The sequence below is a fragment of the Rhododendron vialii genome, chromosome 2a (assembly GCF_030253575.1).
Source record: "Rhododendron vialii isolate Sample 1 chromosome 2a, ASM3025357v1".
NCBI classification, from domain to species: domain Eukaryota; kingdom Viridiplantae; phylum Streptophyta; class Magnoliopsida; order Ericales; family Ericaceae; genus Rhododendron; species Rhododendron vialii.
This window is the reverse complement of record NC_080558.1, coordinates 36,894,157-36,904,581: the sequence shown is the minus strand read 5'-3', so window position 1 is coordinate 36,904,581 and position 10,425 is coordinate 36,894,157. Positions and strand designations below refer to the sequence as shown.

Sequence of the window (10,425 nt, the reverse complement as noted above, 5' to 3'; positions counted from 1 at the left end):
CCACTCGGGTTTAAAGGTCCGACACCCAAGGAACCGTAATTTGAAGCACTTGCCGCGCTGTTTATTTTGAAAAAGTTAAGGAACCAATCCGTCATAACCATATCTGGGTTCAGGAGCTAGGTTACGAAAGGGGAAGGGTTTTATGGCACCCCTCTCGCCCGATCCGAAGATCGGTCTCTACTTAGGCATTTGCGAAAATGTTTGTTTGCGATTCTGTTTGATTAATCAATTTTTTAGCCAATTAGGGCGGGGGAACAGTTAATCGGGGATTAATACTGTAACATGTTTGCAGGATGTGATAGATAGCATGCATGGATGAGCAGTTAGTATAGGATAAGAACAGACTGCTGTGGGAGTTTAAACAAACTGGGAGGCCCTTGTTTTGGAGTGATGTGCGCATGAAGAAACCAGCATGCACTGAACAAGTCACTGCATGCTGTTTTACTCCTGCGCGCACAACTCCAAGACACGCGCGCGCCGGTGAGCTCAAACCCACAGCTTTTATTCTCAAACCCTCTGGGCTCTGGAAGGACCAGTGCACACCGACGACAAACCACGCAGTTTATAGGCAGCATAATATACAGTTTAAAGGTTGTAAAGCCCTACAAATTAATAAAACACCCCATAAACAGTGTGGAGACAAAATAATGACCTAAAACTAAGCTGCCCGTGCAAGGCCACTCACTGGTCAGAGGCATACTATCGCGCGACGAAGCAAGTCTGGCGCGCGAGGATGCGCCCTGGCGCTCTGTCACGCGATGGAGGCAGTCTGGCACGCAATGGTGCTCCCTGGTGCTCTGTCGCGCGATGGTGCACCCTGGCGCAACCAGACCAATGCTTGGTTTACACATTTCTGGGTTCTGGGATAGGTCCAGAATGATCCCAGGGGTACTCCAAAACAGAAGACATGCAAATTGAACTACAGCTAGCAATTTCTAACAAAGGAAAGTAGTAAACTGGTTTTTAACATGCTTAACAGTGATCTATATACAAAATAAAGCATGAAACAGTAGGACACCAATCCCCACGCGGTCCATCGCATGCAGCACCGGAGTGTCGCGCAAGAGAGTGAGACCATCGCGCGCTGGTTCCTACCATGACGGTTTTTGAAACCTTGCCAGCTTTAGGACCAGAACTGGTATTGATTAGCAGCGTTGGCCCTGCCAGCCCCCCTCAGGGATCAGAACAGAAAACAGTAGGTAAGCTATACCTAAATTGAGTTTGAAAGGGCTTGAGCTTTGATGTTTGAGGCTTGATTGAGTGGTTTGAATATTTTGAGGAATGTGAATTTGGAAGAAAAGCACTAGAGCTTGTGCTTAACCTTTCATTTTTTGGAACCCCTTAAATGAAAGACCCATGGGTGTATAAATAGGGAGAGGGGGTGAATCTGGTTGAAAACAGAGGAGTTCAGCCAGTCCACGAGGCCTGGCTGAGGTTGCATTGGTGGCCAACTATCCTCCTTCAGAAAGATTGGTGGTAGGTTGGACCGTCGCGCTACGGAGTCAGTCTGTCGCGCGATGGTGCGCCCTAGCGCTCTGTCGCGCGATGGAGTGAGTCGGGCGCGGGATGGTTGCGCCCTGGCGCGGACCAGCAGGGTTTTTGGTTTTTGAAGTGGCTTAGGCTAGGTTAGGTTCAAGGGTTTTGCAAACACTCAAAGCTCAAACACGCTATCATTCCCGGGGTGTTCTTGATCCATTTCATCATCGGGGAATCAAAAACCGTAAGTAAACTAATCTGGAAGCCCAGATTGGGGTGTCTATACCCAATAGAGACCAAACCAGAAGAAGAAGAAGGAGAAAGTGAGAGAGATGACTTCGTCTGGAACGCAGAAGAGAAAGGGGAAAGAGGGTTTTGGGCCTTCTAGTTTTGAAACGGTGTCATGTTATGCAAGGGTAAAATTGTCCATACTGTTTAATCAAGGTTATGCTTGCCATGTATTGGTGATTAAGACTGATGGCACCATGTTGTCGTGGTTTCAAAACTACACCCCATCAAAGTGGCAATTAAGCCTTCCGTACACCACCTGCCGGTCATTTTCCCAACAACTTTTAGTACTTACAAAATAGACAAGTTGTTTTCACTAAACTAAATGAAAAGGATGGTATTTTTTACCTAATTACAAGGAAGGGAAAATTACAGGGAAGACAAATAGTTAGGATAAAAAAAGGAAAGTGATTTTGTCACTCCCTTTTTTGTTAATGTCACTCACTTTTGGTGTATTTATTAGATGATTTATTTTGTAAGAGAATGAGAGTGACATTAACAAAAAGGGGAGTGACAAAATCAATTTCCAAAAGAGATTAGGGAAGACAAAACACCGACGGCTAGAGGTTATAGGGGAGACTATAGGAGGAATGGGGGCCAATGTGCAAGAAGTAAAACTAAAATTAAATTGCATTTTAGTAGCACAGCTAGTACAAAATACCTAAAATTCCAAGCTACCAAAGAAATCAAAATACTAAAGTAAAAGCCGCAAAAATAGTTTTAGTATTGGAACCCTTGATTCCTTTTTTGTGGAGGTGGACGGAGAAACTATCATTTGCATCAAGCCGGAATCCATTTTCTTTGCCATCGATGCTGCAAGACATGCACCACCACCATTGTTGTTAAAAAGCTCAGGAGCCGTTGTGGTTCCGAATTCAATAGCCCAAGGGACAGTGCCGGAGCCAATCCGCTCATGCCTATTTCAGTTGGCAATGAGCCAGACGAGGCAAGGCATGGCATAACATGAGTCGGCCGACAGCCTAAGTAAGACAAGGAACGACATGCGCTTGTCACCGAGTTAGGCAAGTATAAGAAACCCATATCTTGGTTCCCCAAATCAAGTTGGAGGATGAGTAACACTAGTAAAGAAATTTCTTAATTATTTTAGATAGATAGATAAACAATATAGTGATTTTCACCTCTGTAGTCTGGGTTTAGATAGCAATGAGTGCAATCGTGACCGTTCAAAGTATTTTTAATGATTTAGATTTGTTAAACGACTGAACATGAACATTAACTGCAGGGCTGGTCAATCAAATTGCTATTGTATCCTGCAATCCAAATTTGAACTGGAGAAATTATGAATCAAAAAATAAAAAAAAATAAAAAATAAAAGAACACTCCAACAGCCTCAATAGGGCCTGTCAAAATATTTTTAGCTATCGTCAGTTGGTATTAGGTAAATTTGTGTATTCATTCACATAGGATTATACAACTTTAAAAATAAATTACGAAGATTAAAAGTAAACTAAGCACTAGGCATCATATCAGAAAAGTACAAAGCCGATTAAAAAGAAAAAAGAGCATGCCCACAAATTAGCATCCTCCCGCTCCAACCAACAATCATATGCTGCTAGGATCCAAAAAAGTAAAAGAAAAACAACTCGAGATTGAGAAGAAGTAAACAAAGACAAGATATAAACCGAAAACAAAAGCAATTTACCAGCCGACTCCCTCACTCTCTCATGTATTTAGAAAAGTAGTTGTATTAAAGAATACTCAGTAGAAAGCAAAAGAAGAAACAAAAAACTAATGACTATTTTATAGGCCAATAGCCAAAAGATATTGCATTTTTTTCTTTACAAAATAATATTCCCTCCGTCCCATTTTGTTGTTCCTATTTCTTTTTGGTACTTCACAAAAAATTGTCTATATTTCACAATCCGTAATATTTTTTATGATTTCAAAAAGTTTGTTTAAAAATATAATTAATTGAGATCTATCAAACAAAATCCATATTGAATATATAAAATATTATATATAAATTAAGAGATATAGAAAAATTTTGAGACGCCACAAAAGGAAACAGGCACAACAAAATGGGACCGAGGGTACTGAGTGGCAAGTTATAAGAAAATGTATAAAATTGACTAGTAATTGACCTAATTGTCATTGTGCATATCCTAAGAGACATGCATAAACATACACGTCATAATCCTTCAACTTTTGTTCCGGGGCGGCTTTTGAAGATAGTGGATACGTAGTAGTCTCGCAACACAGTGACGTGGTGTTTAGATCACTTCAGCACCGCTCATTTTAGGTGGGATTTTTACATTTACTCGTGAACTTCACAAGAATGTGTGGTATTAAAGTATTTCGAAGTGTCATTTGGCCATGGTCAGGGAATACTGAATAATTAGACGTGGAGATATACGCATTATTTTTCCACCTAAATGGTTGGCTTTGATCCGCAGATTGAAATAAATGGGATTAACAGTTTTGGGATTAATAGTCCTTTTACTATTTTTCGTAAATTAATTTTATCCCTAATTCCACCCGATTCCATGTTTGATTCACATGGGTTTACTTATGGGATAAAAAACAGTTTTTTTTAAAAACTAATATTTGTCGAAAATAGAAAGTTTTGAAAACTGTTTTTGGAAATTTTGTTTTTTTACAAAAACAGTTTTTTTTTGAAAAAAAGAGAAAGTTTTGGAAATAGTTTTTAACAAACAACTTTCGAAAACAGTTTTGTTACAAAACAATTTTGGAAAAAGTTTTTTTTTTTAAAACTATTTTTTGAAAAAAAAAAACTAGTTGTTGGAAAGTATTTTTCAAAAAAAAAGTTTTGAAAAGAATTTTTTTCTTGGAAAGAGAAACTTTTAAATTTTGAACGACATTTTTCCAAGATAAATTTTTAAAAATATTTTTTGAGAACAATTCCAATATCATCCAAGTATTTTTGAAAATAATCCATTCTTTGTTAATCATATCCAATCCCACCTCTCCCTAGGATAATTTAGTACCCCGTATAGGAATAAAATTAATCCTAAAGTAATCCCGAGAGTCATTTTGAAAAATCAAACGTAGTATAACTTTTGAGACAAAATGTAAAAAATCTTGTGTGGTATTAAATGTGGAGTCCTACGCAAATGATCGAAACTGTTCAATTTGTTTAAAACATGTTTTCAAGAGTTTCCAAAAAAATCAACTCATTCGGATATCGGTTAGGGATTGATCGGTATTTTGTCTCTAAATTTGACATTATAAAAACTGAAAAAATCGATCAAGCACTTACTGAATTTTAAATGAGTTGATTTTTAACGAAAATTCTTAGAAACATGTGTTATACTATAGATAGAACGGCTCCAATAATTTGCGTGAGGAAATTGGTAAGCGATTGGACTATAGTCCATCTATTCTTTCTCAAAAGTCAAAACAAATGGAGAACTAAGGCATCCCACAGCCTTATCACTTTTTCTTCTTACTACCCTCCTACTTATTTTTAATTTTCAAACTTAAAAATAATATATTTATGAAATTAAAATTTTAATTTATTTTACATCGCTCAAAATATCTCATTTAAATTTATTAAATAATATTCATATTACATATTTTTTAATTTCAATAAATTTATTATTTTTAAGCTTGAAATAATTACTTATTTGAAAAGTGGAACTGGCCTTAGTACAATCCCACCCTCCAAAGAGGATTATCAGGCCTAATACTCACTTAACCATTGATCCCAAAAGAGCTTACCCGCTTCTTCTTCAATGGCTTCTCTCTTATCCCTCACAAAACCCATCTCACAAACCTCATGCACTTCCCTTAAACCCGTTGATGACTCCCCAAAATCACTTCTCGTTCAAAGAAATCTCTCCTTCGCAGGACGTGGGTTTGGATTATTTGGACCCGTTGTTATTAAGGGATCGCGATTGGGCCTGTCGATTGTCGTAAAAAACTCCTCAATTCCAAGTCAACCGTTGGTGGGTAAGTTCCATAATTTTGTTTGGAGATTTACTTCATGGTTTGAATTACGTAGAATTTGTGTGACATTTACATTTCTATTACTCGGTGATTTCCGTTGATGGGTTGATTCAGAACTTATATGCGTTCTTATGGTTGACCTGTTTACGTTTAAGTTAGGGTACCTCCAATCGCATAACTAAAATTGGATAATCAAAACTTGTCACATCATCTTTTAGTTATTCATTTTCGGAGTTGCTAATATTAACAATGTGACGTCCCACAATGGTCCATAATCAAACACTCATTTTTAGTGGGGAGAGATAGCGAGAGTTGGGAATAAATTTAAGCGGGTGAATCCATTGATAGTGATGATACGAGAGAGAAGGAGAGACAAAGGAAAGAGATAGAGTGTGTTTCCAATTAAATTTGACTACCCAAAGAGAAAAGGTTGCTAGTTTCGGTTATTCAAAAGCGAAAATTTGGTTATTGGTTAAGGGATTGCTAAGTTTGGTTATACCATTGTGAGTCACATCTTGGACCAACATTGTTAACTTTAGAAATCTTTTAGTTTTTGTCATGCCATTGGGATTGGGGACACTCTTACACTCTGTAATTTCAAAATTATGTATTTTTGTTATACTGTTAATGGTTGGCTTGTTTGGAATTCAATTTGTGTGGAATTTATTGTTAGTAGAAATGAGAAGCTTTTTAGAAAACAAAAAAAAAAACTGGACGGGCCCAATTTTGGTCTTTTAGGGCACATCCCGGGTTCACGTTTGAGGACCGAATGGTTCATTTTGTAAAGCCTGTCGAGAGGATTAACCTTGTTAGAACTCATGTCAATTGCCTTTGATATGGTAATGATTGGTGCGTATTTATTGTTAAGGTACATATGTGTTCTGATTCAGGGTGCCAAATTTTTTCTTTTGAAACATTAGTGTTTTTTGTTAAAAACCATTTTAAGATAGTGCTGGTGATTTCTTTGGCATGAGTAGTATTAGTGTCATCAACGTGGGTTCGGGATGGGGCTCACAAGACCAAAACTGGACCCGACGACCTGTCCTGGTTTTTTTTTCTGAAACTGGAGGGAGAGGATCCAGATTCTGAGAATTATCAATGTCTCTTCTCTTTTTCTTGGACTTACTACTGGTATTTTGTTTTCTAAGTTTAGGGTGTTTGGTTTCCGGGTAATATACAGAACAATCTAATCTACTTGTTTTTGAAGTATAATGTCACATGTTTCTTATGTTAACTTGGAATTTTTGTAAGACTAACTTTGGTCTTTGTTGTGGCAGAAGCAACTCAAATATCTGATGTTCCACTTCTTTCTTGCTCAGAGGTTCTCTCTCTCTCTCTCTCTCTCTCTCTCTCTCTCTCTCTCTCTCTCTCTCTCTCTCAAACACACACATACATCATATGTGTTATGTGTGTATCATGGATAAGTTAGCTCCTGTTGCAAGTGCTGTAAAAAGATAAAACAAGAAAGAAGAAATAAGCTAAATAACATTTGTATTATTGCGAGGAGAATCGTGTTGATTTGTATGACATTTGTCTTTTGTAATTAGTTAAATTAAAGTTGAGACTTGTTAGGTTCTGGATCTCAATAGCTTTGTTTGAAAACTAATATTAGGGGTGAATGGTTTGGTGATAGTTTTGCGTGTAATGCTATTTGTATGTTTTTTAAGGCCATTGAAAGATTAAGAATTAGTCAAGAAAGTTACAAGGGCAAGGAGCAATATTTGGCTATGTATTCTAGCATTTATGGTGGAATAACAGTGGATCCGGCGGCTATGGTGATCCCAATGGATGACCACATGGTTCATAGAGGGCATGGTGTTTTCGATACTGCAGCAATAATGGACGGGTTAGTGATTCTGGCCACATAATAGACTCAACTGTTCTCTTTGTATTCCAAAAAAAAGAAAAAAGAAAAAAGTCTCTTCGTAACATTCTACAAATGCAACATTGGAGGGTATGGAGTGTTGAACAATTTTATGGAGAGTTTGCGGCATGAATTTCTAATTAGGCAGTGACATATATTGTCGATATTTTCGTAATCTTATTTGCCAGAAGCTTCCAGTGTTGCTATGTTATGCGTGTGTGCGTCTTCAGAATCAGGGAAAAGTTTCGTATTAAACAAAATGAAATCATGCTTGGTAGTTTTAACTAAAAGGTTTATGCCTTGTTTGGTTTCAAACTTGTGTTTTTTTTAGTTCGGTTTTTGGGGTAATGAGTGGAGAGAGAAATTAGGGTAATAATTGCCAATTGGAGATATGGGTAATGAGTGGGGAGAGATAAAGAGAGAAATGAGAGTAATGATTGGTGATAGGGGTAATGATTGGAGAGAGAAATGAGAGTAATGATTGAAAGTAGAGGTAATGAGTATTTTTTGAGTTGAATTTTTTTTTCGAAGTTTGAATCCAAATAAGGCATTACATTTTTAGGAATTCCTCATGCATGGTTAGTTTAGCTAAATGTTGAGTTCTGCATACACCCGTCAATATGTTCTCATTGATATATTTTGAATGTCTTGGTAGTGATTTTGTGTGTGTATGTGTGTGGTGGGTGTGCGTGTATTAGGGGAGAGACACATTTAGATTCGATGTGATAAAACCGCAAACTACCTAAAAGTTTAGATAACTCGACTGGAAAACTTATTACTTGGGGGGATTTTCTAACTATTGGAGTATTAATGGTAGAATGCATGGTAATTACTTCTTTTTCTTGGATTAAGAAATTAAAGATGTTTATGAAACTAAGTACAAAAAGTTAATTACCATGTTGTTTGCATCCCAGGCATTTATATGAGTTGGACCAACACCTTGACCGCATCATAAGGTCTGCAACAATGGCCAAAATAAACCTTCCCTTCGATAGGGAAAGCATAAGAAGAATACTCATACAAACTGTTAGCGCTTCAAAATGTCAAAAAGGATCACTAAGGTACTGGCTTTCAGCAGGACCAGGCAATTTCCAACTTTCTCCCTCCGGCTGTCGTAAATCTTCTCTTTACGCCGTTGTAATCCAAGCACAATCACCACCCGATCACCAAAAAGGCGTTAAAGTGGTAACTTCATCCATTCCGATAAAGCCCCCTCAATTTGCCATAATGAAGAGTGTGAATTACCTTCCCAACGTGCTTTCAAAAATGGAAGCAGAAGAAAATGGGGGGTATGCAGCGATTTGGTTGGACGAAGAAGGGTACGTTGCTGAAGGGCCTAATATGAATGTCGCGTTTGTTAATAAGGACAAAGAACTTTTGATGCCTCACTTCGACAAGATTCTAAGCGGGTGCACGGCCAGAAGGGTTTTGGTTCTTGCAGAAGGACTGGTAAAGGAGGGGAAGCTTAGCGGAATGAGAGTGGGTAACGTGACTGTGGAGGAAGGGAAAAGAGCAGATGAGATGATGCTTATCGGTAGTGGAGTTCTTGTTCGCTCTGTGGTGCAATGGGATGAACAGATCATTGGCGACGGTAAGAATCCATTCCTGTCTCTTGTAATCTTCAGATACTTGGTTTCTTCCCATTTCCATGATTTTTCGAAACTGTGATGTTACTCTGAGTTCCACCGGAAGTGATTCAGTTCGAAACTTTGTCGTTATATGTTTAGAACTGCATACTTAGGCTGTGTTCAGAGCTTGGATTTTTGGCGGAATACAGAGAGAGGGAAAAAAAAGGGGGATGTGGTTGGATACCTTTTCTCATTCATTTTCATTTTCCTTCTAGAAATTCCTCCCTCAATCCATAATCCTACAGAGGTGTGAACTTTTGGTTATCCCACTGACTGGTGCTATGTAGAATTAGTTTTGCTGAACATTTTCCAGACACTCATCATTTGGTATCTAGTAATTTTTAGCAGAAGAGTATTCAAAAATTTGATATTTGTTCTTTGATGTTTTCTCAAAAATAGGTTCTTTTCGTCGAATATTTCGAAGAAAACAAACCAGTATCTAAAGTCGTCAACCAAACAAGCTTTTCTACGTTATTTTTCGAAATTGAATAAAAAAATCCAGATTCTGAAACCTGAACCAAATAAAACTCGCTGTCTCATTTTGATCTTAGTACTTGGTGTTGCATGTAGGATTTGTTCACAAGGACAAAATGGTAAATTGGTAACGATAATATAGAGTTTCTGTTACATTGTAGGCAAAGAAGGTCCAGTGAGTCAGGCTCTCCTAAATCTTATTGTGGAGGACATGAAATCTGGTCCGGATACAGTTCGAGTTCCTGTTCCTTACTAACACCCTCTGGCTTTCTCAATGGTATGAGTTTATGATCGACTTCAAATGCCACAAAGCTATCTTGCAATATCATTCCACAAATGCAAACCACGGAGTTCAATGACGGAGTTCTGGTTCTGTAAGTTTTTCTGGGTAACTGAAAGGTCCGTAAGTTGATTTTTTGTAACATAAATAAGCAGAATTCTTGTGCTGTTTTCAGCTATCTGCTGGGGATAAAAGACGCTAGGATTGAGCAAAAATGTAAGATTGGTGCAAAAAAGCAACTAATAAGAACCATTATGCTCAGTATCACTTCATTTCCCCTACCCTATATATCTAGGGATGATGCTATGGTGTCCCCGGTCATTTTGGGGATACCGTAATTTTTGACATAATTTTACCATTATGTTTATAACTAAAACCCATTACAAGCATAACAGAACCCAAACAAGGCATAACTAAGGAATATCCAAAAAACCAACCAAGGCATAACCAAACCCAACTAAAGCATAACAAACAAGTTATGTCTTACA

The 10,425-nt window shown here is 37.8% G+C and overlaps 1 protein-coding gene across 3 annotated transcripts; it reads left to right on the top strand.

Annotated features, from left to right (window-relative positions):
• Positions 1 to 5,390: 5,390 nt before the first annotated feature.
• Positions 5,391 to 10,201, top strand: LOC131316362 (D-amino-acid transaminase, chloroplastic). 3 transcript variants are annotated; one of them, XR_009197082.1, is made up of 6 exons: positions 5,428 to 5,694; positions 6,969 to 7,012; positions 7,359 to 7,537; positions 8,470 to 9,146; positions 9,819 to 10,031; positions 10,113 to 10,201. XR_009197082.1 is itself a non-coding variant. In XM_058345697.1 (5 exons), the coding sequence occupies exons 1-5, from the start codon at positions 5,478 to 5,480 to the stop codon at positions 9,911 to 9,913; spliced, it is 1,212 nt and encodes a 403-aa protein (XP_058201680.1). In that variant the 5' UTR covers positions 5,391 to 5,477; the 3' UTR covers positions 9,914 to 10,201. The 3 variants fall into 3 exon arrangements, 2 of the variants coding, with proteins under 2 accessions (XP_058201680.1, XP_058201681.1); XM_058345697.1 differs by having other exon boundaries at positions 5,391 to 5,694; positions 9,819 to 10,201; XM_058345698.1 differs by having other exon boundaries at positions 5,394 to 5,694; positions 6,972 to 7,012; positions 9,819 to 10,201.
• Positions 10,202 to 10,425: the final 224 nt, after the last annotated feature.

Bases quoted from the DNA above. Each gene is read 5' to 3' on its own strand.
- LOC131316362 (XM_058345697.1), top strand. From the start codon at position 5,478: ATGGCTTCTCTCTTATCCCTCACAAAACCCATCTCACAAACCTCATGC. The intron at 5,695-6,968 runs GTAAGTTCCATA...TTGTTGTGGCAG, and splicing joins TCCAAGTCAACCGTTGGTGG to AAGCAACTCAAATATCTGAT. The intron at 7,013-7,358 runs GTTCTCTCTCTC...ATGTTTTTTAAG, and splicing joins CACTTCTTTCTTGCTCAGAG to GCCATTGAAAGATTAAGAAT.